Here is a 26535-nt window from a genome sequence, read left to right as displayed (position 1 = left end):
TTGCCTTTCCAAATACTCTATTAGCAGAAGGTATGGCAGTCACACAGCTGCGAAATTGCTGCCAACTGATCCCTTGTGAGAGTTTGCATCTGAGACCTTGGCCTGTCCTTGCAGGGCTCTGCCTGCAGTGAAATTTCAGCAGGTGCCCAGGAATCCAAGAGCAAGCAGAAAGAAGGTAAGTTTCAGCAGCCATGAAGTGGGGGAGTACCAGACAACCTACATCTCAGAGTTATCCTGAATCTCAAAATAAAAATGAAACCATATATGCACAACAACTTAATAAACCCTAAAACTCAAACAACCACAAACTGCTATTTTGGTGACACGCAAAAGGCTGGAGTGGGAATACAAAGGAAATAGAGAGCATCACCCTGCTGCTATGCAACTGTACAATTTACTTATAGTCAATTATCAACGCAATAGAGAGTTTAGAGTTTTCAAAGTGTATCAGGCCCGAGAACTTTTAATTTGTATTACATCTATTAACACCCACACCTTAGGAAACACAGGTTTTGTGGTTTGATTTCACATAGTACATGAGGTCTACGAAGGCAAGCACTTTGTCTGGTACCCTGCTGTACACTCAGGGCATGGAACTGCTGCTTACATATATTAGGTGCCCAATAAAATGTGTTGCATAATGAATATACTTTCCATTCAGCTTATTTGAAAATAGCCTCTGAAAATAGTTTGCAGAGTAGAGTGAAACAAGGGTTTTATGCACGGTGAGTGAAAGTGTAAATTGGGCAAAACTTTTGAAAAGCAGCTTGGCCTCATGCATCAAAGACTTTCAAATGGCTCATACCATCTCACCACGTTGTGCCAGGTCTAGGAACCTATTTGGAAGTTATCCTAAATATATATATAGAAATGTTTGTGTCTAAAGATGCTCAGGAGATGCCATATTGTTTAAAATAGAAAAAAAATAGAAGCCATCTGAATTATGTTCAAAAATCATTGAATAATTAAGTTACAGAATATCCACTTGATGGGTTATCTTGCAGCCATTAAAATGACGTTTATAAAATTTATATAACTTGGAAATATGCTTATATTATACTGTAAGCACGTATTCACAATTTGTATATAATTTAGCATCCTTTTTTTCTCTAGTATTAAGGAAAAGGGCGAGATACTAAATTACATACACATTATGAATCAGTATGCGTAACAAAAACAAACATATAATACAGAACAACGAGTGCCACTCTGTCAGGCAACTGTTCTAAGTACTTTACATGTATATTAACTTCTTTATTTTTCCTAACAACCTACAAGGCAGGTACTATTATAATACTCATTTTATCGATAATAAAACTCAAGCACAGAGAAGTTATATAACTGGGGAAGGCCATCGAAGGAACTGGGATTCAAGCCTGGGCAGTTCGGGCTACTGCCTGAAAAAATATTGGGAGACAACACACCAAAGTATTGACAACAGCTGCCTCTGGATGGTCTAAAAGAGGGCAATTACATTCCTTCTCCTTTTCTGCATTGTTACAAGTTTTTTGTAATGATGAGAAAACTGCACCCTAAAAGAGTAAATTAATGAATTAATCTGTGTTCCTATAAATAGATCTGAGCAGAAAAAGAACTTTTTAATTGACCATGGGACCCCATTATCGCAACCAGGGAACTCTGACCCGTGCCCTGAAGGCCAATTTTCTTCGGTACGCAAGAGAAAACTAGAGTAAGCTCCATTTAGGGGAAAATAGATTGAAATAGGTTGTTTTTATGAATGCAGAGAAACTGGCCAAGGCTAGCGTTGGGTTCTCAGTTCGTCACACTTGCCCAAACCCCAGTTCTCCTATTTTAGATCCGATTCTCAGATAATCACCCTGCCCTATCCAGCGTCAAGAATTTAGGCTTCAGAACCTCACACGCCCACAACCCAACCGGTTAGTGCTGTACTCAGGCAAGATGGGGCAGAGTGACGGCGGAAGGATGGTGGGGCAGTCGCCGCCCAGGTACTGGGCACGTAGAGTCCACTCCTGGAGTTTAAGGTTAGTTTTTAATACAACACGAGGAACTGCGTTTGATACACCCTTTGGCGTGGTAGGAAGAAGGCATAAAGATGCTAATGATGCTAGAGATGAATGTGAAATAGAACAAATGCCACCATATTTATCTAAATGGAAATTATAAAGCTACGGACAATAAATTCACTCTATAGTGAGGGCCGCTTAGTCAGTAACTCAAGGATTTCCTTTTCAGGTGCTGTGCGAGCCCACTACGCCCTTCCCAGCCCTGCGCGACCAGCTTTTACCACTCGCTTCCAAGGACTACAACTCCCAGCCTGAGGGAGGTCACTGCGCATGCGGCCTGACAACCTACGCCTACACTTCCCAGGGGGGCCGAGCGGCTACGCTGACGTACGCATGCGCCCTCCCGTGTCTCTCTCCAGCTCGGGTTTGACCTACAGCCGCCCAGGAGAAGATGGCTTCCACGGCAGTGTCCGGGCTGTCCCGGCAGGTGAGAGAACGGAGGTCCTGAAAGCCAGCGGGAGGATCCCTCCTGGGGTGACCGGTACCAGACCCCTAGTGCCACGGTGCGAGGGCACAGTCGAGGAAGCGTGGCCGCCGTTTAAGGTCGTGGAGCTCAGCGAGTGGGAGCAACGCAAGGAGGCTCCGGCGGCCCCGCTTTACCCGCGGGGCCGTGGGCGCGGGGCTGCGCGTGCCTGACCTTGGACCGTGGACCGTGGCGTCCTCCCAGCACAGCCTCGGGAAGCAGCTGGCTTGAGGGGCACAGGAGAGGGCGGCCGGCTTCCCTGGACTGCGAGAAGAGAACGTGGCCCACCCCTAGATCATCTTCCTTTGTCGTTGTGGTCACACCTGGCAGGGGTCACTAGTGATGCTAAGGAATATTTTTGTAAAGTCGTATTTCACGTTCTTATAAAGAAAATAGACAGAAAAGCTTAAATGAGTCGTCCTTCGCTGCTCAGCCAGTAAGGGGTAGAGCCGAGATTGGAACTCCGAGTCTCATAGAAGATGGAGCTGGGAAGAAAATTCGTGCTTTTTATGGTGCATGTCAACACAGGGCTGTACATAGCATGACCCCTTACAGGTTACGTAAGTTTTCCATAGTGTTAAAAAGTCTTTTAATCCTCAAAACCAGTTTTGGTGTAGTACACTCCAGAGCTAGTTATTTGAAGGTGGCCTGTACACTCTTGCAGGTGCTTTTAAGACTAGCGATTCCAACTCTGTTTCTTGGTAGACAAGATACCACCTCTCAGAATTAGGGCCTGTTCTCACATCAGAGTCTGCTGCGATGCTCGAAGGACTGGTCTTTATTTTCAGAGAGCATTTGGATTCTAAGAAGGTACATCTCTTGCAGGTCATGACTGGAATCCTCCCACTTTTTATTAAAATACTGTTCAAAGGTGGTAATATACATTCCAAAAATCTTGTTAAAATGTTTTTGAAATACGTATTTCATCGAAATTAGTGTTTTCTCTCTCATACTGGTGTGCTAGCCTGTTCCTGGCTGACTAGGAAGTTAGCGGGAAGGCAATTTCCTCAGCAAGTTGGGCTGATTCTTAGTAGGGAAATTTACTCATGGGTAATAAAGAGCAGCTCGCTGTCATGCAATCTATGCAATGATGCAAAGAAACTAATCATTTAAAAGTCATAGTTAATGTTTTTTATTACTGGTTTAAATGCAGAAATCCTTCCAGTAACCTTGTTTTATCTACTTTCCTTTATTGTTTTAAAGGTGCGATGCTTCAGTACATCTGTGGTCAGGCCATTTGCCAAGCTTGTGAGGGTATGTTGACTTATTCTTTGGTAATTGTAAAGCAGATAAAAGTGTGTGAGTCAAACAGCAATATAGTTAGGCATGGACTTTTGTATGGTTACTCCCTAAATCTTTCTGCACGATTTGCCATTCCTGAAATGTGATGTGTGCTTAGGGGAATGGAAGGGAATAATGTGGAATGCCTGCTATATAACAGGCCCATGCATAATTTTTAAATATGAGAATTTCTGGGGCTGGCCCAGTGGTGTAGTGGTTAAGTTCACACTCTCCGCTTCGGAGGCCCGGGGTTCACCAGTTCGGATCCCGGGTGCAGACCTGTGCACAGCTTGTCAAGCCAACTGTGGCAGCGTCGCATATAAAGTAAAGGAAGATGGGCACTGATGTTAGCCCTGGGCTGATCTTCCTCAGCAGAAAGAGCAGGATTGGCAACAGATGTTAGCTCAAGGCTAATTTCCTCACAAAAATAAGTAAATAAATATGAGAATTTCTTAAAACCTCATAACAGTAATGGGAAGTAGCTGGTCTTCCCATTCTGCAAAAGAGAAAACTGAGACTCTGGGAAAACTTGCCCAGGGTAACTCAGCTTGGTCTTAGCATCGGAACTAAATCTTTCTCATTCAAAGCCTAATCTTTTCCACTACAAGCCCACAGCACCACTAAGCATGTATAGTCATACACTGATGGTAGTGTGTAGGAAAAAAGCCTACAGGTTATTGTGAAAAATAATTCCAACATCAGGCACTTAGTAAATCGCTAAAGGGCTCCATTAAACTGAACATTGATGGGGAGGCTCTGTAAGGGAAATTTATAGTATTACTGTGAAATGTACAAAAGTATACTTGTATGTGTTTCATAAAGGCTTGATTTCCTGGCTCTAACATGTTCAAAACTGCCTTCTCTCAGTGTTAAAAACCTCCCATACTTGGAACTGAGTAGTTATTGAGTTGAAAGGAAGCGTAAGCTCATCTCAAAATTAACATAGTTAAATTACAGATAGTTAGAGCTGAAAGGGACTTTAGACACATGTTTCCTAAGCCCCTTGTTTTAAGATGAGGAATTGGAAGCTCAAAGATTGGGTGATCTGGCCAAGGAAACATCCCTAATTTGTTTGAAAATTGCCATTCAGGATAGCTCTTGGATGATATGTTTAAACTGTTTTGTGCTATAAAAAGATGTATTTTTAAAATTACAAATATTTAATTCTGCAATTGACAGCATAATATTGTCGTAACTGATCTTCCTTTTCCCTTGCTTCCCTACCCCACCCTTTGTATTAAAGCCCCCTGTTCAGATATATGGTATCGAAGGTCGCTATGCCACTGCGCTTTATTCTGCTGCATCCAAACAGAATAAACTGGAACAAGTAGAAAAGGAACTGTTGCGAGTAGCAGTAAGTAGCTTTCCTATTCATTACTTACTAAGTTCCCATTGTATATTTTTCCCTTTTGTTATTTGACTCTGCATCCCTAATGAGGTATATCCTAAGAGAAAAAGAACTGCAAAAAAAGAAAAAGAAAAACCTATTTTCTATAATCATATTGATAGTAGTAATACTGGGTGGTATTGTTCTGAACCTGTTGTATAATAGATGCAAACAGATACACATAAAGATATTAATATTAGGAACCAAGATTTCGGGCTAAGAGAAGAAACAGAAATAGAAAATCAAAATACAAGATGGTAAGTTAAGAAAAATTGCCATTCCAAAAGAGAATTAAAAGTCACCTTTGAAAATGTATGCTTGTATTCCAGGTACTTCCAAAATAGCCTTTAGAATATATTATGATTTTGTTTTACTGGGAATTTATTTTCCTTTTCTTTCCTCAGTTTTAATTATTATTTTATTCCAAGATGTGAGGGGAAAATGACTGAGCAGGGCGTGCTGGGCAGCATTGTAAAGGTGTATGAGCTCCATGATGATGCTAGAGAACTGACAGACTGTGAGGCTACTGAGGAAAGAAAAAAAAAACCTCGCAGGCTAGTTGCATAGAATAATACTTAACATGTTTTGTTCTTTTTCATTTTGAGCTTTTATTGGAACTTTTGTCCTAACAGACAATAATTTTAGCTCTGTATTCCTTCCATTATCCAGTTAGGTCTGCAGATAATGCCTGCGGTCTTAGTTGGTGTGGTCAACCCTTAGGATCCTCACAGAGCCAGCAGCCGTATTGTTGGAGACACTTGGTGGTGTGGGGGGATAGCAGGAGCAGACAGGATCTCACACAGGCATTTCTGGGGGTGATAATTATTGCCCACTATTTGTCATTTATGCCCATTTTAAACCTGAACAGTGGCATTCACAATGGAGAGCAGGACCTGAGTTGTGGACATTAGAATGGGGTTTAACTAAAACCTGGAAGTCAAGATGTGGAGACATAGAAGAGAGGCAATTACCTTAAGACTCTTTATAAATGAAAATTAGCTATTTTTTGGCTCTGAGAGGCAAGTGTGATGCTCCTGTTAGTGTGGCACTAACAGTCCATTGGAGGATGCAGCAGAAACAGATAAGAAACATGGAACACTAGATAACCCAGACTCCAGAATGCTTTCAATTTGTATAAGCCTGCATTTTTCTGGAAAAATGTTGTTTCTATGGGGCCCGTCAAGTTGAAGTTTTAGCATTAGACGGCACTGTATGACAAGTAGCCTGGATCAGACAGAATTCTGGCCAGGAGCCTGGGAGAAGGTGCTAACAGAGTGATAGAAAGGCTAATAGAAGTATATAATTGAAAGATGCCCAGGGCCAGCCCCGTGACTTAGCAGTTGAGTGTGCGCGCTCTGCTACTGGCAGCCCAGGATCGGATCCCGGGCGCGCACCGATGCACCGCTTCTCCGGCCATGCTGAGGCTGTGTCCCACATACAGCAACTAGAAGGATGTGCAACTATGACATACAGCTATCTACTGGGGCTTTGGGGGCGGGGGAAGAAGAAGGAGGAGGATTGGCAATAGATGTTAGCTCAGAGCCGATCTTCCTCAGCGAAAAGAAGAGGATTAGCACGGCTGTTAGCTCAGGGCTGATCTTCCTCACAAAAAAAAAAAAAAAGAAAAGAAAGATGCCCAGACAGAAACAGCTGATGGCTCGTCGGAACTCAGCCTTGATACTAGGGGAGCCAGGTGCTGGAAGCTGCACTTGGTCACTGAATCCAAACGTTTATGACTTGACGAAGTGGTCTCTGTCGTGGCAGTTGCACTCCCACTTTTTGGCCACTCTCCCTCCCAGGCGGGTTGAGGCTGCTCTGGAAACACCAGAGGTCTCTCACAGGGCTGGGTTGGTTCTCTGGAGCCTTGTAGGAGGCAGAAAAGACTCAGGATCAGCCTGAGACGGAGAGGCCCCCTCCAAGGGCGTGGTAAGGAGACCTCCTCTGCAGTCAGAGCATTAAAATGTTTTTTAAGTTTGCACTTGAGTGTTGACATCACCAGTGTCCTCTTAGAATGTGAAAAACTAGAGTACTACCCATATTAAATACATTAAAATGTGCAGTGAATTGAATATTTTGGCTGCTTAGATTTTCAATAATGTCTCTTGAAAAGCAAAAATAAATTTAAGAAACTTTGTAGAGTGTTTTTAAATCTTTTAAGAAACATTTTTGTATCCTGTGTAAAATCATGGTGTGGTGTATTCTTAAAGGCTGAGAAAATTGTTTGATTGTAAACTTTTCTTCATTTGTACGTTGAGAATGTTCATTTAATTTGTGAAATACATAATTCTTAAGAAAGTATATGTGTGGCAGTTAGAATCATTTGTGCTCTAAAGAGTTTAAGGAATTATTTTTTGGTACTTTTAGCAAATCTTGAAGGAACCCAAAATGGCTGCTTCTATTATGAATCCCTATGTAAAACGTTCCATTAAAGTGAAAAGCCTAAATGAAATGACAGCAAAAGAGAAGTTTTCTCCCCTCACGTCCAACCTGATCAGTAAGTATTAGATCTTTTTCACTGAAGTCTCTGAAAATTTTGCTGCTGGAAATGTGGTCCATAGACCAGGATCAGCAGCATCACCTGGGAGCTTTTGGCAATGAAGGATCTCAGGACTCACTCCAGCCTGCTGAGTCAGAGTCTGCATCTTAACTAGCTCCCCAGGTGAATTGTTTGCACATTCAAGTTTGAGGAGCACTGTGTAAGGGATATTAAGATGTAAGAATGTCTAATTGCGTAGTCAGTAGTTTCAACCCATGGAGGAGACCAGTGAGATTCATACCAAGAAAATGGTTTGTGGCCAGTGGCGGTCCCTCTGTCCTGGAAGACATTTGCATCTTTTGGTACCTTTGGATTGCTTTTCAAATTCCGTGGTCAACTCAGAATATAAGTTCCAAAGAAGGCGATATTCCTGTCGTCATCTTTGAATATGGACAGGATGTTAATTTGGGGATTTGTAGCCAAACATTGGAATCTAACATAAAGATGAAAATCAGATTGCAAATTGTGATCAAGAAATCTGTTGCAGATCTAAGACCTCCCCCGCTTGCTAATTTACATGCAGTCTTTTTTTTTTTTAAACATTGGATATACTTTTTATTTTTTTATTTATTTTATTTTTTTGGTGAGGAAGATTGGCCCTGAGCTAACATCTGTACCAGTCTTCCTCTATTTTGTATGTGGGTCACTGCCTCTGCATGGCTGACGAGTGGTGTATGTCCGTGCCCAGGATCTGAACCCACGAGCCCCAGGCTGCCAAAGCAAAGCATGCAAACTTAACCACTATGCCACCGGGCCAGCCCCTGAATATACTTTTTAAATAAGAAGTTGGATCTTCTCCATTTACATTCTTAAAGGACATTGAATACAGTATTTTAAGGCCACAGATCAAAGTTTGCTTTTGAGGTAAATATGATATGTCGTGAATAACCTATTTTTAAGTGAGTTTCATGCTACTGACGTGCCTTCACTTTCCCAGATTTGCTTGCTGAAAATGGTCGCTTGAGCAATGCCCCTGGAGTCGTTTCTGCCTTTTCTACCATAATGAGTGTCCACCGTGGAGAAGTACCTTGCACAGTTACCACTGCATCTGTGAGTAAAGGGCTATGGCCATAGCTGAGTACAGCTATGGCTGCTGTATTTGCATTGACATTCCATGCATCACACTTTGCAGAACAAAAAGAAAAAAACAAGCTAAAATTACGAAATTGGGAAAGGTGACTGTCACTTGGGAGGTTTGCTTCATTCCTATACCAGCTTCTGTGACCCTCCACTGTGGAAGGGCCAACGTGTATCTTCCTGATGCTTCCCTGACCAGTGACTATTCATAAGGACTGTAGACTGGGTTAAAATGTGTTAGAAATAGTGATTTATGATCCATGGCAGGTTGGAGTTATTTTGTAAATACCATATGAAGTAGTTTACTGAAACTAGAGACTCATCTTTTGTGGTGGTGAATGGGAAGGGGGAGGGCAATAGGCCCTCGATCTTGTTGACTTGCTGAAATGGGCTCTAATAATAGTCACCATTTATTGAAACCTACCATATGCTGGGTACTTTATTATTTTATTTAATATCAGAAGGTTTGTATGCAGTAGAAGTATAATTATCTTTATGTTACCGATGAGGAAACTGAAGCCCGGGAAATTAGGTAGCCTGCCTGATGACACAGGAAGTGGAGCTGGGGTTTGAGCACAGGCCTCTCTCACAGAAGTCCGTGTCCCTTAAGCTACGCTACCTCCCCAGAATTAATTTTGTTGTCGCTGTCTTAAATATGTATTTTTTTCCTACTGTAGTTCAGTCAGTATAGGAAAACAGTCTGTGGGGCTTAATTATCAGTAAAGCATGGTAGATTACTTGGAATACTCACTGCCTGCCCTCATCTAGGTTAGTATTGCTAGTATTTAAAGGATATTCTAACTCCAAAAGAGCACAATTGCAGAGAGACATTTTAGCACATACTGTATGTGTGCATGTTTATAGTTCAGTAGTTGGGGCCCCGAGAGCACATGCCTGGCTGAGAATGCTCACAGCTCAGACGTTCGCTGGAGCCTGCTGCACCTGCACCCATTCTCCTAGACAGTAGAGCTCAGACAAGGCTTCACCGGCCAGACGGGCACGCCAGCCCATGGCCAAGCGCTGGTCCAAGTCATCCTTCAGTGATTACAAGGACACGATTTTTTACAGGGTGCTTATTTTGTAAAAGTTTTTTTAGAACCCACTGTTACTAATGCTTTTGATGTTGAAACTCCTAGATGAATCAGTTTTCACTGTTATAAAAACAGATTATACCTTGATTAGTGACTGAGGACATAGACCTTAGAAATAGACTGATTTGAAATATTGGCGCTAATCATCACTTGCTGGAGGGACCTTCGGGGAGTTTCTTAACCACTCTGAACATCAGTTTTCTTATACGTAAAATGGGAATAAGAACTGCTGGCCTCCCAGGGTTGTCCAGAGTAGAGGAGATGGTGGGTGTAAAATGCCTAGCACAGACAGGTGCCTGGCTCTCAGTACACGTCTAAGTGGAAGGCTGTCTGACCTCAGAGTCTCAGCAAAGAATGTTTTGATTGAATGCTGATAGACTTCCACCACCACCTTCAGAAGATATTGTCAGATCTTTGCAAAGATGTAAGGGTTTTTTGCTAGCTTTTGAGCTCTGGGATGAGGGGGCAGGGAGGTAGGATTTGTGACAGGTAAAAGGCCTCTCCGTCAGCAGCCTTTTCCATTCTCACCTCACCACGGTAAGAGTTGGGTTAAGAGGAGAGAACCCAGTCTGGACGTCCAGGGTGCTTGCTCTGTAGGAGCAGATTGAGAGCTGTACTGATGTCAGGAGCCGGCCCATTGCCCAGGCTCCCTCAGTGAGGATCAGAGAGTGGCCTGGCGTGCCAGAGCTCCTGGTGACCGTGGATCTAAGAGATTATAGAACCAGGTCAAACTGCAGCTTTTCATCCAAAAAAATTATAGGCTCAAGCCGTGCCCACAGGGGCTGCACACAGGAGAGGCCTGTGTCCTCAGACATTAGCAACTTCAAGGTTTTTTCCCCTTGATCGTTGCTAAGTTGTGCTGCTAGAACCAAGGAGCAGAGACGAGGAGGGAGTAGCATTTATGAGCAGCAAGTGAACCCGCACAGTGCAAGCTCCCCAGGAGTTCTGTGACACGGGGCCTTCGCACACTCCCTGGACACCAGCGCTGACGAGAGTCTGCTGCAGTGTAGCTCCAGGATGGTCCCCAGATACTTCACACAGGAATTCACAAGGCCTGTCTAGGTGGTGTGTCCCAGGGGTATTTTTTCCTTTTCTTCTACTATGGAAAGTTTCTGTTTTGCTTTATCTAAATTTAAAGGATGGTTTTGTCTTTTTCTAGCCTTTGGATGAAGCCACTCTTTCTGAATTACAAACAGTCCTGAAGAGCTTCCTAAGTAAAGGCCAGGTACTGAAATTGGAAGTTAAGGTAGGTTTCTAATTATGTATGGTACATTTCCTCAGGTTATTTGGCACTTAAAGTGGCTACAGAAAGTGAAAAAATAGATCTGATTATATACTAATATGCCTACAGTAGAAATTTTGTATTTATTTTCAATTTAAATGGTTACTGATTCCATTAACACTTTGACTTCTGCCTTTTCCTAGACATAATTATAACATAATAATTGTCTAGGAACATAATTATATCTATATAGCATGTAGACTTTTCTAAGCACTTTTTCATCTTTTCATTTGATTAGTGAAATGTCAATGTGTTTTCATATTTCCAACCTATTGTCTTTCCTAGATTGATCCGTCAATCATGGGTGGAATGATTGTCCGTATTGGAGAGAAATATGTTGATATGTCTGCAAAAACCAAGATTCAGAAGCTGAGCAGGGCTATGCGAGAGGTTTTCTGAAAGTGTTGATTTTCTGTTGGTGAAAATTCTTAAACTTGGAGCAACAATAAAATGCTTCCTGAACAGAACATACTGTTTACTCTGTCTTTTAAAGTGGAAATACAGGGAACTTTATATCTTTCTTTCAGTATGCCCCTAGTTTAAAGGTTAGAAGTCCCTTTGGCCGGAGAATTTAGTGTGTATAGATTATTCTCAGGAATTTATGGAAGCTTGTGTCCATTAGGAAAAATAGTTAACATTTATTGAGGCCTCATTTTATGCCAGGCACTGTTAAGTATTTAAGGTATCTTACGTCATTTCCTTGGCCTCTAAGCCCGGAGCTTGGGGAGGGGCTGAGCCTGCGGGTGGAGTTCAGTATCAGCAAACCAGGCTGGTTGTCATCTTGGCGTTTCAATTCTTGGTGCCCATCTCCAGTCAAAGATACTGAAAGTGGTTCTCGGAGACCCCAGAACCCACGCTGGTCAGACACTGGCAGCTGCTCCCTGCCCTACTGCTTCGTGCTTCTCACAGCTTCTGCAGTGCAAGGACCAGCCCCCATTGCTGTGCCCTTAAGGTCTGGTCTGTGTATTGAGTCTGCTTAAAGTACCTAAAACAGGGTGGGTTTGTGGTCACCTGGTTCTAACCAGTACTTCCGTCAGTGCATTTTGATTTAGGAGCCCAAAATGATTTCTCCTGCCCCCCATGTTATCCTGTTAAGTATAAAGGCAGTAATGCTTTCTATAAAGGCTTCCAGAGAGATTCTGGCCAAAAAGATGGCTCTGTTCTAGAATCTATAAAATCAAATAAAGCAGTTACTCTGCTGACAAGTATTCATTCCCTGAACGCCACTCGGGGCAGAGGTGCACATCAGAGCACTTAGCAAGAGAAGGCAGCAGAATAGCAGGTTTCTCAACTAGCTATCACGACCCTTATGAATGTCCTCTGAACCAAGGAACAGCCAGGAGTTTCACCCCAGAACAGAAAAAAACAAAATCAGATTTTCTCCCCCACTGGGAGCAGCTATTCCAAAGGAAGGTACACTGTTAGAAGTTCAGCCAAAGAGCTGAATTCTCTAAGGCCTTTCTGGCCAATGAGCAGGCTGGGAGCCAAACGAAATAAATGTTTTTGCTTCTCTTAATAGTTACAGTTACCCTGAAATTGCCTGAAGAGATTCGTCAGGGACTTAGCTGGTGCACGTGTGGCCACTGCACTTCATGTTATAAAGCACATCCCGACAGGACTAGAACCTTTCCAGCCACGGTGAATGTGTTAACCTCATTTGGATAGTAACCCTCTCCCAGACCGTAGAGTGACCTAATGCAGAGTAAGAACCACTCTACAAAATTCATTCCACAAATTTAGAGTATCTGTTACGGGCCAGGCACAGCAATTTTCAGTGTCCGTGCCACCAGACAGTTCCATAAGTGAAATAGGACGTGCCATCTGCAGTGTCTCATGACATAGACGGGCTGCTCTGCTCGGTCTGGGACAGCAGGCGTGGTGGTTAAGAACGTATCTTGGAGCCAGCCAGAGGGTGGACGTGCAAGCCTCTGCTGCTTCCAACCTGTGAGGCATCCCAACTTCGAGCCTCCGCTTCCTCCCCCGTAAATGGGAGCAGTAATGCCCACTTCCACAGTGGCAGTGAGGGTGACGCAAGATGTGAAGAGCTTAGTACAGGGCCTCACAGATACAAAGTGTCAGTAAATGGTGTTGGTTAGTGGCTCGATGACCTTGGAACTTCTCTGGGCCATCTCACCCCAAGGATTGATTTGATTAAACACAGCACCTGACACATAGTAGTCACTCGACAAGGTCCGTTTAGTGTTGCTTGCGAAAATCTTTTGTCAAGGGCTTCCGGGCCCTCACAGATCATTAGGTGACTCTCGCTCCATCAGCCCTCCAGGGAAGCCACTCCCTAGTAAAATGCCCTTAATCCTGACAGGACACCCCCTAATTGTAGGACGCTCTGTGGCTTTCAAGGCCATTCCATGTATATCCCTCCCCATCACTGGAGCGAACAGGCTAAGCTAATCTCAGGTAAGTCCCTGTGTCCCTTCCCACTTGTCCCTAAGAGGTTTCCAATTCACCCATTAACCCAGGTCAGCTCTTCCCTACATTTTCCCTCCTTTTGGCCTTCTAGAGACAATAGAGTTCTCCAGACGACAGCCATCTCAGGTCCCCATTCCTTGGTCACATTCCAAGTGTTTGGACAGCAGACTAATTCCCTTCCCAGAGCTACCCGTGGGTGGGCAGAGGCAGGACGACCGCAGCCAGGAAGTACTGCAGGGCAATGAGTGGCCCAGGGCACTGCCTGCGCCCTAGTGCTGGGACCACTGTGCCCTCCGTCTGGCGTGGCAGTGCCCTCCTGCCTGTCATGCTTGGTTGAAACTCGGGCTTGCTCCTGACAAACCAGCCACATAATCACCTAATGTAACAACCAACAGAGACACTTTGGGGCCTCTTGGTACTTCCCAAGAGCCAGGAGCACCCAGAGTGCTGCTCGGCCCCCATATCCAGTCACCTAGCTTAGCTGGGCGTAGGGCCACCCAGCTAGAGACTATGTTACCCCCCCTCCCTTGCAGTACCTGACCACGGAACGACGTTCCAGCAGATGAGAGGACAGGAGGTGAAGTGTGGGCCCTTCCTGGACTGGCCTCACAAGGAACGGGCCTGCAATCCTCTTAGTCGGTCCCCTTTCCCTCTGGCTAAATGCGGACGAGACAGTGGGAGATGGAGCAGCCACACTCCATGGTAAAAGCCAAGTGATTTCAAGGGCAGAGCCACCCTGCTAGGCCCGACCACTGACTTCTGGGCTGTAACGTGAGGGAGAAATAAACCTCTCCCGTTGAAGCCAGGGGATGCTGGGTCTCTAAGTCTCAGCAGCTGAGTGGGTAACCTAACTGATACTTCAGGCTTCCCGAGACTCATCTGCTTTCCTCCCAGCTTGTCCCCTGACTGCAGGGAGGCCCACATTGCCCTAGACAGGGCGCCACACTTCCTGTAAATCCCTGAAAACCGCAGGCTTCTAAAACATGTGAGAGCTGATGGACTAAATATCTTTGGGGGGAACCCTCTTGCTGTAATACTGCCCAAATCCTTCAGAATAAACTCACCAAACTTCCTGTTGATTAAGCACGTAGAAATGGGGGGAAATGATGAAATGCTTCAAGCATTGCCTTACATGGTCATCAGAGATTAACCCAGAGATCTGTGTACGATGATATTCTTCACAGCACTTTCTCACCAAGGTGAAAATTTTAAAGCAACTTAAACATGTAACCATTCAGGATTGTTTAAATTAATTAGAGTAAATTAGGATACATTCAGACAATGGGATACAATGCAGTCCTTAAAAATCGAGTTGTGGGGGGCCGGCCTTGTGGTGTAACAGTTAAGTGCACGTGCTGTACTTCGGCAGCCCAGGGTTCATGGGTTCAGATCCCAGGCATGGACCTACACACGTTCATCAAGCCATGCTGTGGTGGCATCCCACATATAAAACAGAGGAAGATGGGCACAGATGTTAGCTCAGGGACAATTTTCCTCACCAAAAAAAAAAAAAAAAAAAAAAAATTGAGTTGTGGAAGAATATATAGAGAGAGCAAGCTGATTTAAAAGAAAGCAATCAGGGCCGGCCCCGTGGCTTAGCGGTTAAGTGTGCGCGCTCCACTGCTGGCGGCCCGGGTTCGGATCTCAGGCGTGCACCGACGCACCGCTTCTCCGGCCACGCTGAGGCCGCGTCCCACATACAGCAACTGGAAGGATGTGCAGCTATGACATACAACTATCTACTGGGGCTTTGGGGGGAAAATAAATAAATAAGATCTTTAAAAAAATAAAAATAAAAAAAATAAAAGCAAGCAAACAAAATGTGAGATGATTTGTATAAATTATGTAATTGAACAGTGCCTTGCATATGCGAAGAGTTCAATGCGCATTAGCTATTAAACAGTGCAAGACCATCTAAAATGCACACCTGTGTGCACACACGCAGATAAACTACAGGAATGATGTGCATCAGAATGTTAACATTTATTTTGTGTGCAAGAATATCTCCATTAAGTGACTTTATTTCCTTTGTATTGGAGCTCTCTATTCAACTTGTATTATACCGGTGATTTCTTCCACCCGCTGAGCTGTGCCAGGGGGAACTTGTCAATCTCAGAGAAACAAGGTGTAGTTTGGGAAAGTAATTTATTATTTTCTTTGTTTTCAATGAAGTTGAAATTTATTTTTAAAACTTCAAACAACAACCAAGAATAGGGCATACAATTTTTATGTTTATCAAAAATGAGGCCTACCAATTTAAACGAAGGTAAAGATACGCTGCTTTAGGGTCAATTTTTTTTAAGTGTGCTGTAACAATTCAACTAGTATCCAAGCCAACCAGAGAATTTAAAGGACATGTTCATATTCAGATAAAGCAGTGACAACATAAGAAGAATTACCTTAAAACCAGAACAGAGGGCTGGCCCCGTGGCTTAGCGGTTAAGTGCGTGTGCTCCGCTGCTGGCGGCCTGGGTTCGGATCCCGGGCACGCACCGACGCAGTGCTTCTCCAGCCATGCTGAGGCCACGTCCCACATACAGCAGCTAGAAGGATGTGCAACTGTGACATACAACTATCTACTGGGGCTTTGGGGGAAAAAATAAATAAGTAAAGTTTTAAAACCAGAACAGAAGGGACTGGCCCAGTGGCACAGTGGTTAGGTTCACACACTCCACTTTGGTGGCCCAGGGTTTGCAGTTTTGAATCCCAGGTGCGGACCGACTCATCGCTCATCAAGCCAAGCTTTGGCGGCGTCCCACATACAAAATGGAGGAAGATGAGCTCAGATGTTAGCTCAGGGCCAATCTTCCTCACCAAAAAAAAAAAAAAAACCAGAACAGAAGAAAATGCTCTATGTTATGCACTAAAATTCAGATAACAACAAAATTCAGCATCGCGTTTGCTAATGGTGCCCTGAGTTAAAAGTCAAGGTTCTGAACATGTGGAGTTGTTTGTGTTAGAAACTTCTTTGGGGAAAATCAGTGATCCTTCTGAAAGTCTTTATAAGACAATCTTAGCTTTTTGCTCTCCCCTCACCACCCCTGGCATTCCTTACGCTACACAACGTAGAACTTCTCACGTTCTCAGAAGTGGTACTTGACACAGGGAAATCGATTTTTACTTGGTGCTAACGTTTGTCTGAAGAAGGCATGGGAGTGTTGATAGGGTTGCTGGTTTGGCTGGTTTTTAAGTTTATTTTTGCATAATTTTCCTTCCACAGCGACAGCCTTATCTGCGGGAGAAGGAAACACACAGGAGGCGATGCCATTAGCAGGGTCACGAGTTTCCTGTCTGCTCAGAACAGAGGTGGGGCGCAAAGAACCCAAAATAATCCACTGTCACAGAGTCGGTTTTTCTCATTTTATTCATGAACTATGTGAATTTAAACCGTACAGGTCAAAATGACCGAAGAGTGGTTTTTTGAAGAGATTGTTCTTTTTAGGTTCAAGATACACAGGAATAACAATCTGTACTGATGTCACTACTGGTTTAAAGAAAAAAGAAAACCAAAAGCAAAACTCGGTTACCATCATCTGAATAGGTAAATTGAACATTTCTTACATAATAAGGTGCCAAAGGGACACTCAGACGGCAAAACTAGTCTCAGCTTCTTTTAAACAAAAAAAGAAACCTAATGTTTTGGCCCCGCTTCATCAAACCTTAGACAGAGACATAATTCTACAATTTATAATAGTCTAGTAATTTTTAGAGCTCCCTTGACATTACATATCAGACAATACAGTCTCCCTTTTATGGAAAATTAAACGGTACCATTATTTGGCAACAGAAGTATATTACAGTCAACAGGACATCCATTCGGGGGGTGGCTTAGTCTCACCCCTGGGCAGGGCTGTGACAGAAGCAATATGCCATCAGCACTGTGACCCACTAGTCACTGGAAACACAAGGGACTCATGTCAGGATTGATACATTCTTTTCCAAACAGGTAAAGGCTAACGGGAGTGGCTTGCAAGCCCTACTGGGAAGACACCCCATGTTCTTCTGGCTTCCTTGCCCCTAGACTTTTTTAGAACAACCGGGGCCCAGGAGGCAGTTGATTGGCTGACTTGTTCCCACTCACAGCCCTATTGCTACCCCAGCCAGGAGGGCATGGTGCTAAGGAAGAAGGGTCAGGACCTACTCTGGGTGGTCTAGTTCTGCCAGCTGGTCTAAGATGCCCTTGCCAGGCTACGCTTGAACAAGGAGATCTCTAAACGGCTCCGTCTTTGGGAATAAAGTCAGTTACAGTCCACATGCACAGTTCCTCAAGGTGATTTTCGGATTACTTGTATGACAACAGATTCCCGGAAGCTTCTGGAAATCACAGCTCCTGGCACCCCTGAAGTCCAGGAAGTCATTTTGACTCTAGCGTTCGCCAATTTCAGGCCTATCAAATAGGGGACTTCAACTGTTGGTTGGCAGTATCAAGAAGCACACAGCTTCCTGGAAGAAATGTTGAAAACCTAACGCTCACACTGCCCACATGTCCTTTCAAGCCATCAGCCCTAAACTACCCACAAACAGTGATCCGTATGCGGTGCCCCCATCTCACCAGGAACTGTTTTCTGCGCTGCACCATTTCTGGCCTGTTTGGGGAGGCTGGACCTTCGGGGTTGTCACCTTCTGAAATGACTTCCAAATGCATCTCTCAGAGGTTTAGAGGTTGAGTTTCATAAAATTCATGGGGTTTTGCATTCCATCCTTAGGTGGCCTGCAGGAACACTTCTGGTGGCAAAGTCTAGAAAGTCTGTGCCCCAGAAGCAGCCTGGACTTCTGATCCTTTTCTGGGAAGAGGAGGAGGAGACAGGCTTCTTGCCCCTGGGGTCTCCCTCAGAGACACAGGCATCTGGGAGGCTGCTCTGTGCTGCCTGTTTCGTGTGCCCAGAAACAGCTTACCCCAGAAACCCCCAAACTTCGTCCTTCAACCCACCCAGCTGTGCAACAGGTGAAGGGGGTGCAGAGGCCCCAGAAGATTTCATGGAAAATGCAAACCCCAAGGGGATATGCTGAATCTATCCAGAAAGATAACAGCCAAGGGTGACCCAGAAGTCAGGGAGAGGCCTCCCCGCCATGTTCAGAACTTTCTAGAGGGACGGCTGGGTCAGCCCTGGATTCCTGACCAATCCACCAGAACCCATCGAAGCTTCTGTGGCACATGGACCAGATGAGAATCAGGCTCTCAATTCTCTCGTCCTTCCTGACACAACCACCCTCCAGAACATGTTACCTTTTTAAATCAGGTTTTAATGACACACCGAGGTCTCATCCAAGGTCATGGCTAGAGGATACTTTTCATTTTATCACACCACCATCCATTTCATTTAAATTCATCATATTCCCTGCCCCCAGAATGACTTCTTTGAATTTCTAACATATGCACTTGGATTTTCCTTTTAATACAAGAAATTTAGTTGGGTTGAACCCGAGTAATCTGATTAAGCATCTTCTACTCCAGGAATAGGTTTTTACATTTTTTTCTATAGTTTTATGCACTTAAATTAGATTCCTAAAATACTCTCATATACATACAGAAAAATAATCTCTCAATGACAAATCACATTTTACAATAACAAGTTAAATATTTTTGACTACAGAATCTGTGTTAGTTTATGCAACATTTAACAGCATAGCCTCTTACATACCATATATACAGGTAGTCATGGACATTCCCAGCAACACACAGCAGAGGTTTCACGACAAACCATTTAAAGAGCACAACTTTTTCACTTTATGTAACGGAATTCTGCATTTTCCTTAGCTGGAAACTGCATAAAATGCAGAAAACCAGAAGCTGAGAGCTGATTATCATACAGAGGACTTTTTTGTTGCAGATTTCTCATCTGTACACACATATTTACACATATGGGGACCACCTATGGATGTGAGGATATAAAGTTTACGGAGCTAAGGCAATACAACAGGAAGTAGATGATTGCTGACTTCTCTATCTATGCAGGGCTGTGAAGGGGTAGGAAGGAGGGGCCGGTTACAGTATAGACTTCAGCTTGCTGGGTTTCAGCAGACGAGATCTGAAGTTGGTGTCACAGTACGAAGACACTTGGCCTATTGGCAACGTGTGTTTTAAATGCATGTGTAAAAATAAATATCACTAGCAAAGACCTTGCTAGAATATCTATTTTCCAACACAGTGACTATTCAGCAGATGACATTTTAAGGACGTTGATTTGTAAAATGGGCATCAAAATGCTCATTCGTGAAAACGAATGCTGACACAATATTAATTAAATGCCTCTAGAAAACACTTTCGGACTTGCAGTAGTTTGGAAGATTGTATTACACGTAGAAACAAAGCTATTGTTTGCTATTTTACTCAAAGTGACGCAGTCAAAATCACTCGAGATGAATTTGCAATTTCTGTTCAACTTTCTATTGACATTTTTACTTTATAATCCCAGACAGAAGTGGGAAACATAGAAAGGATTATTGCTCTCTGTGTGTGGAAATGAGCCTGATTTGCAAAGAGCAAGGGGGAGTGCAAAAATTTTGGAGCGTCCAGCCCAGTGCAAGTAAAAGCTTGTGGAAGAAAGCAATAACAAGCGAACAGCAGGAGGATTAACTCGATGATCATCTGCCTCTGGGAGATGTGGTCTTCTAGAACTTGAGGCTACTCACACAGTGGGTTCTTTTCTCTCTCCTGACGTGACCCTACTGAAAAGCCATAGCTGGGCTCCTATGGGGAGAGCCCAGCTGGAAAGTCGCTGCCTCTCAGAAGCAGGTGCCCCCAGACACCTGTGGACCATTTGGCCTGGCAGAGCAGGGAGGTGGCAGCCTCCGGGCACTCCCTCTCTCCAGGGAGCAGCGATGGAGGAACCAGCGTCCAGCCCCTGGGGAAGGGGCGTGAGTACCTCCCCATCCTCCCTGCTTCTCGTTACTCTTCCTGGATGCTCACTTTGAAGACAGAGGCTGAAAATGCCTCTCTGTCCTAACAGGAAAGGGGAGAAAAACCCCGGGTGGCTCACTAACGACCAAAAGGAAGAGTTTTATTTCAAGTTAGTGGGTTAAAAGGTAAATGCTCAAAGGGCTCTTGGCGCCTGTGGCAGCCCTGGACTGGGAGCCCAGAGACCGGGCAGACGCTCCCTCTCCGCGCCAGGCGCATCTGTCAACTAGAGGCTTGGGTTCCCGACCCTCTGATTAGTCCAGACCATTTGTGCTTTTACAAAATAACAGCAGACGTTTTGAAAGCGTATCAGCCCAGCTCTCCACAACCTGCCAGGGAGACTTTACAAAGTAAGAAGACACAAGAGGAAGCCCCACCTGCCTCAAGAACCACTGAAAATACAGTGTGACTAGGGCTGGCTTCATGGGTGTGTCACCTGTGCAGTCACACTGGACCCTGTGCTTAGAAGAGCCTGCATTTGGTTTAATTCTCTGCTGTCATCACCTCGAAATTCTTAATAATTTTGGACAAGGAGCCTCACATTTCCGTTTTGCACTCAGCTCACAAATTATGTAGCAGGTCCTGAGTGTGATTATGGGAGGGTCAGAGCATCCTGTTTCCATGTTCAATCCACATACCCATTCATTCCCCCAGTGCACACGCAAACGCAAACACACACACACACACACCACAAAATAGCTTCTTTATCCTCCCTTTCAACGGTTCTTTACATCTGAAATCCCACAAGTCAAAGTCTCCAAGTAGAGACTCTGTTCTCTAACCCAAGTAGCGGGGACCTGACTTCTAGAACCTTTGCTGGAGAGAGGGTGCCTCCTCCAGCCAGCCTGCCCCGAGGTCCGCCCAGCGATGGGGACACTTCCGACTTACACTTGAGGCCCCTGGAGGGCTGAATCTCAGGGGCTTTCACCAAAGCAGATGCAGAAAAGGCAGGAAGGCTGAAGACCTCGTACCCCCCAACCGCAGCAGGAGGGAAAGGGAAAGTGTCCCTAGGTACCCCAGGAGCGCTGGGTTCGAGTCCACGCCCGCCGCTAACTTCCTTCCATCTCCTGCCTTTACTCCCAGACCCAACAAGTTTGTTCTGATTTTTGCAAGAGCAACGTCCTGGAGCTGCAGTAGGTGGCGCCAGTACGCTGTGATCCGCCAGTGGGACCGGCAAAGTTCCAACAGATCGCCCCCTAGCGGTGACAGTGAGTAGAGAGGCGGCTACTTGCTCCTCAACCAGACGGGGCAAAGCCACCACCCCCCTTTCTCTGGTACCTGTTATCGCCCTCTTTGTCCCAGGCCCCCATTCTGCTTCAATACAGAAACAAGAGGAAATAGGGGTTTGAGCATAAGAGGAGAAGTGCAGAGGAACGGAGTTTTAGAAACACAGCCGCACAGGAATGTTATTCTTTTAAATGAAAAAAGTACAAAACCAGGGCTCCTAGAAGAAAAAAATATGCATTCCTATCACTGCATAAAAAGAAACCCTGGCTACTGGTTAAGTTTCAGTAAATATCAGAGAAACGCTCAGTTTTTTCAAGGCTGATCCATTAAGCCCACTTCTGAACACAGTTTTATCTGGTGGGCTCTGAATGCTAAAATATTCACACTGTTCAGATGATATTAACAATATAGGCTGGTATAGAAAGTAGAACAGAATCCTATTAAAAAGAACTCCCAAAACACCCTGACATACAGTAGGGAGGGGCAAATTTACCCCGAAATACCACAACCACACATAGCGTTGAAAAAATTATTATGTGGGTGTTATCTGGTTCCCCAAGGCTGGATTAAAGAGGGTTCCTTTTAATGGAGGAGCTGATTGAATCTGCATGTCACTGAAATAATTATTTGGAGGTGGAGATGAATTTTTACAAGCATTGGATGTTATTTCAATGACTTAAAATTAGATCTATGATTAGGTCGTGAAAGCCACAAAGGCAGGCCCCTCCCCACTGCCTCCCAGCCCCTAGGACAGAGGCCTGACCTGGGACGGGGACTCCCTGAATGTGAACAATGTACGATTAGCATTACTGACTATGTTACTGAGAGACCAAAACCCAGAGATAAGACTTGACAACGCGTTGCATCTGGGTTTTCACGCTCCCAAGATAGAGAGCTGTTAGATGCTTTCTATCTTTCATGTGGAATAAGTTTTCCATGCTTATCAGGAATAGATTCTGGCTCCTAAAGATATCAGGTTATGTACCTTAGTCCACCCTGATGACCTACAAACATATCTCGGATCTGATACAGTGCAGGGTGAGGAAACAGGAGTTCTAGAATTTTCTTTTCCTCTAGCTCAAACAAACGGCTGCTTTCCAATAAACAATAAACATGCCAACTATATTTACACAATACTAAGCGGCCCCACAGAACATGGCTCAGGGCAGCTGCCAGGTGAGTTCTGAGTTCTGGCAGCTGCCCCCAGCCATTCTCGGCAGTAAGGGGAACCCTCACAGGCATTTCAACACCCCAAGGTGCAGCGAGAAGGGGATGTTGGTTTCACCAAATACCTCTTAGGGTGGCTCAGACCACAGCATCCGTCCGAGGGCTTTACCACATCACTAGTTTCTGGCGCTACCTACCGACTATGCTTCTGCCTGGTAGGAGAAAAGGCTCCTAATTCTGAAAGCAAAAACAAGAACATCCAGGCTCGTCTGTATTCTTCGCCTCACTTTCTGGCACAGGAGGCTCTAAACTCGTAAAGCAAGTGCCTCTGGAGCAAGCAGACCCAGTGCTAACCTCACACTCACCTCAAGTCTGGAATGATCCTGTTACCCTAAAGTACGCAGGTGTCTGTTTCAAAGTGCTAGTGTCTGCTGTAAAGCTCGTCTCCAACCCCAAAAGACAAAGGAGTCAAATGAAAAATAAAATAAAGTAAAATAAAAAAATGAAATAAAATAAATCCTACCCACTGTTTCCAATGGAAATTCTTAAAATTGTTATATACACAAAACAAATTTTCTTCTTATGAATCCTGAAGGCCCAACCAAGCAGAAAAAACTATTTGGAGTAGAGAGAGAGAAGGCTTTTTCTCCTTGTACAAAGTATTGGTAAACTCTAAAATATACTCCAAGATCTCCACTTTTCAAATAAAACCAGAAGCACCCCATCCATTTCTCTCTTCTCCAGCCCCATCGGGTTCTAGAATGCCCCTGTTCGGTATGGTCGGTGGCTTATGCTTGCACCAGCCAGCTCCTGGAGAGATAGCCGACCTGGCCGGCCTTGGATGGCAGACCTGCAATCATCCTTCTCCAGTGGTTCTTGACCTCACTCCCACCCCGGAGGACACCTGGGTACCAGGTCACCAAGACAATGCAAGTGGCCAATTTACCCATTTTCTGATAGGATATTTTTCCCAATTAAATTCAGTGCTACTCAACCAGATGAAACCAGTTACTGCCATATGTAGGTCATGCTTAAGTTGTTCAAAAAGCAAAGAAGAAAAAAATATGTTCCTTTTAAAATTAATGTTCTCTGGGAGCATAGCTCTCTCCTCTGCCATCACAGGACAGGGACATGTTACCCGAGCAGTCAAACAAAGACTCCTGGCTCCCGTTTCTCAAGCATCCCTGATGACCCTAGTCTAGAAAGGTCCTTCTTTCTGTGTCAGGCCAGCCCTGGATCTGAATGAAGCACATCCTTCAGGCCCTCGTGGTCACAGCAGACCTGCTTCCAGGAGATGATGCTGCCTACCTGCCTGCCGGAGAGACAATATCAGCCAGAGAAACCCTGCCCCAGGGTGACTGGGATATGGATTGTCCCTTCAGGAGAGTCTACGAAGAAGCCACAGCCCAAGTGCTCCTGTCCACAGAGCACAGCCCTGTAAGCAGAAGAGCCCTTTGTTGGGCTAGAGGAGGACAAGGGGGCTCAGAGAAGAGAGAAGCTTGCAGGGGTGTCTAGAGGACTGGGATCAGAATGCCAGGATGCCGTGGCCTAGAGAAATTCTGTGTTTAGAAAGCGCAGAGCTAGAAGACAGATTGGCAAGGGACATTTGATCCATATGAAATTTAGCCCAGGTAGCCAAAAAGTGAAAGACTTGAAGAATTTGAGACTGCATGCATTTCCCACATTCCTCTATCCCCCGACATGACCCATGAGTCACAGCTGGATCTGAGGGCCAGTCTAACTCATCCATAAGTACAACTGGTCACATTACAAATTACACCACTGAGTACGAGGACACTAATCCAGAACTCGCTACCCTGGAGGAGCATCTCAGGGATGCTCAGTATAGTCATTTGGGAAAAAAGACTCACATATTGCTTTTTCATGCTATGTTAATTCCAATAATGGGACTCTGTGAGTGGGTCACCTGGTGGACCTAAAAGGGCTACAAGATTGTTTGTCATTGTGCACACCACATACTACCTACAGGAACAGTGATGCCCAACATTAACACGCAAAGAAAGTCAATGAAGAAAAGGGAGAACAGAAAGAAAGGTATTGGAATGGTGACCCAATACTACCCCATTTACACATTTAATACTTTTTTTTCTACCATACCAACATGTCCTTCACAAATACACTGAACAAACTATATTGGTTATAGAAATAGGAAAGCATGAGTTGTAAGTCTATTTATAGATTTAATTTAAAACAGTTTCTTAACAACATCAAAAAAATATAAACTTAAAGAATTTGAACTATGTTTTCTGCTGGGAAGTGGTAAACAAACGCATGCCAGAAGTTAAACTTGGTCTATACTGTGTTCAGTTGAAAGTTTCTAACTAAAGGGTATTAACTGCTTGTTTCAAAAAATACTTATGTCTGTTGTTCTTGATACAAAATTCTACACTATCTTCAATAAATAAATAATAAAGTGTTTCTTAAAAGTATGAAATGTAAACTTTGTTGCCCTTCCCAACACACATTTTAAAAATTGCTTGAAATATGACAGGGCTCTTATGGGAAATTATGACACTATGCATTCAGTTCCCAGCAAGGCGGGTACACTGCTACTATGTTGATGCTATCGTTTATAAAGCACTTCTACAACCCTAATTAAATTCTAAGGACCTACAATCAAAGAGAACACCGTCTAACACAGGAAAGCTAGACTCCAGTACCAAGAGAACATGCAAAGAACATTTCGTGACCACAACAAACTGGGATTATGAGAACATTGACATGCGAGCAGAATACGACCCATACTTTTCCTTAGCAAATCAAGTTATTAACTAGTTAACCAGCCTACCTCCTGGCATGTAAGGGAAAAAAATCAAAGAATTCAAACCAAACAGCTTGGCATGTGGTCATACGCTCCTGACTCTGGCAATAAGCTCATGTATTTTCATCACTGAGAGGTTGGTGGTGTGTGGTGGAGCATAGGAAACAGTCTTAGGTCTTCCTCCCCAGACTGTGGGGCTTGCATGCTCCTAGGGTCTTCCCTCCACCACATAATGGATTTCCTTCACATCTTTCCACCCCACTTCCAGATTGTCACTTTTCCTTTCCACGCCTTGGGGATGCCTTTTTTGGGAACATACCCAAACAGCTGCTGAAATTTCCCATGACAGTGAGGATCCAGCATATTCAAGCGAGAATAGGCTCAGAGCTGGTCACCAGCAACTACTCTTGTGATGAAACATCACAGGACCTCCAAGCCAAGAGAGAATTTCCCAACTGGGCTGGCAACCCGGATCCAATGACGTCATAAAGTAGCCTTTTAAGTGACCTGCGGTGATCGAATCCAGCAGAGGATAACTTTGTAGATAACAAGCTTCCTTAACCATCTTCCAAGCATGCTGGAAATTGGAATCGACTCGCCTTATAGTAGCCAGTGATAGTTCTCATTGACGTCTGCCAATAAAAGACCTGGAGGGGACTGGAATGGCTCTAACAACGCACCTGCTGGAATCTTCCATGGACCAGCTCTTCAAAGAGCTAGCCCAGTGTCTGATCAGGAGACCATCTCCCCAAGTGATCAGATCTAGGGCAACATCTCAAATAAGGTCCCCGTGGGGGAATGAGATTCTGAAGCAATGACAGGACCATCATAATTATTTCTAAACACACCAAGGACTAGGCATCTATGTCAAG

At 44.3% G+C, this 26535-nt stretch overlaps 1 protein-coding gene across 2 annotated transcripts; it reads left to right on the top strand.

Moving 5' to 3' along the window:
• Positions 1-2376: 2376 nt before the first annotated feature.
• ATP5PO (ATP synthase peripheral stalk subunit OSCP) lies at positions 2377-11629 on the top strand. Of its 2 annotated transcripts, none has more exons than XM_058523053.1 (7): positions 2377-2472; positions 3712-3762; positions 5033-5143; positions 7541-7670; positions 8650-8762; positions 11040-11126; positions 11448-11629. In XM_058523053.1, the coding sequence occupies exons 1-7, from the start codon at positions 2437-2439 to the stop codon at positions 11559-11561; spliced, it is 642 nt and encodes a 213-aa protein (XP_058379036.1). In that variant the 5' UTR covers positions 2377-2436; the 3' UTR covers positions 11562-11629. The 2 variants fall into 2 exon arrangements, with proteins under 2 accessions (XP_058379036.1, XP_058379035.1); XM_058523052.1 differs by lacking the exon at positions 2377-2472 and adding an exon at positions 3197-3318.
• Positions 11630-26535: the final 14906 nt, after the last annotated feature.

The sequence above is a fragment of the Diceros bicornis genome, chromosome 27 (assembly GCF_020826845.1).
Source record: "Diceros bicornis minor isolate mBicDic1 chromosome 27, mDicBic1.mat.cur, whole genome shotgun sequence".
NCBI classification, from domain to species: Eukaryota; Metazoa; Chordata; class Mammalia; order Perissodactyla; family Rhinocerotidae; genus Diceros; species Diceros bicornis.
Note: the sequence above shows the minus strand (reverse complement) of the source record. Positions and strands in the feature narration are given on the sequence as shown.

Coding starts and splice junctions, on each gene's coding strand:
- ATP5PO (XM_058523052.1), top strand. CDS start 3,268: ATGCTCGAAGGACTGGTCTTTATTTTCAGAGAGCATTTGGATTCTAAG. Junction 3,763..5,032: donor CATTTGCCAAGCTTGTGAGG/GTATGTTGACTT, acceptor TTTGTATTAAAG/CCCCCTGTTCAGATATATGG. Junction 5,144..7,540: donor AGGAACTGTTGCGAGTAGCA/GTAAGTAGCTTT, acceptor TGGTACTTTTAG/CAAATCTTGAAGGAACCCAA.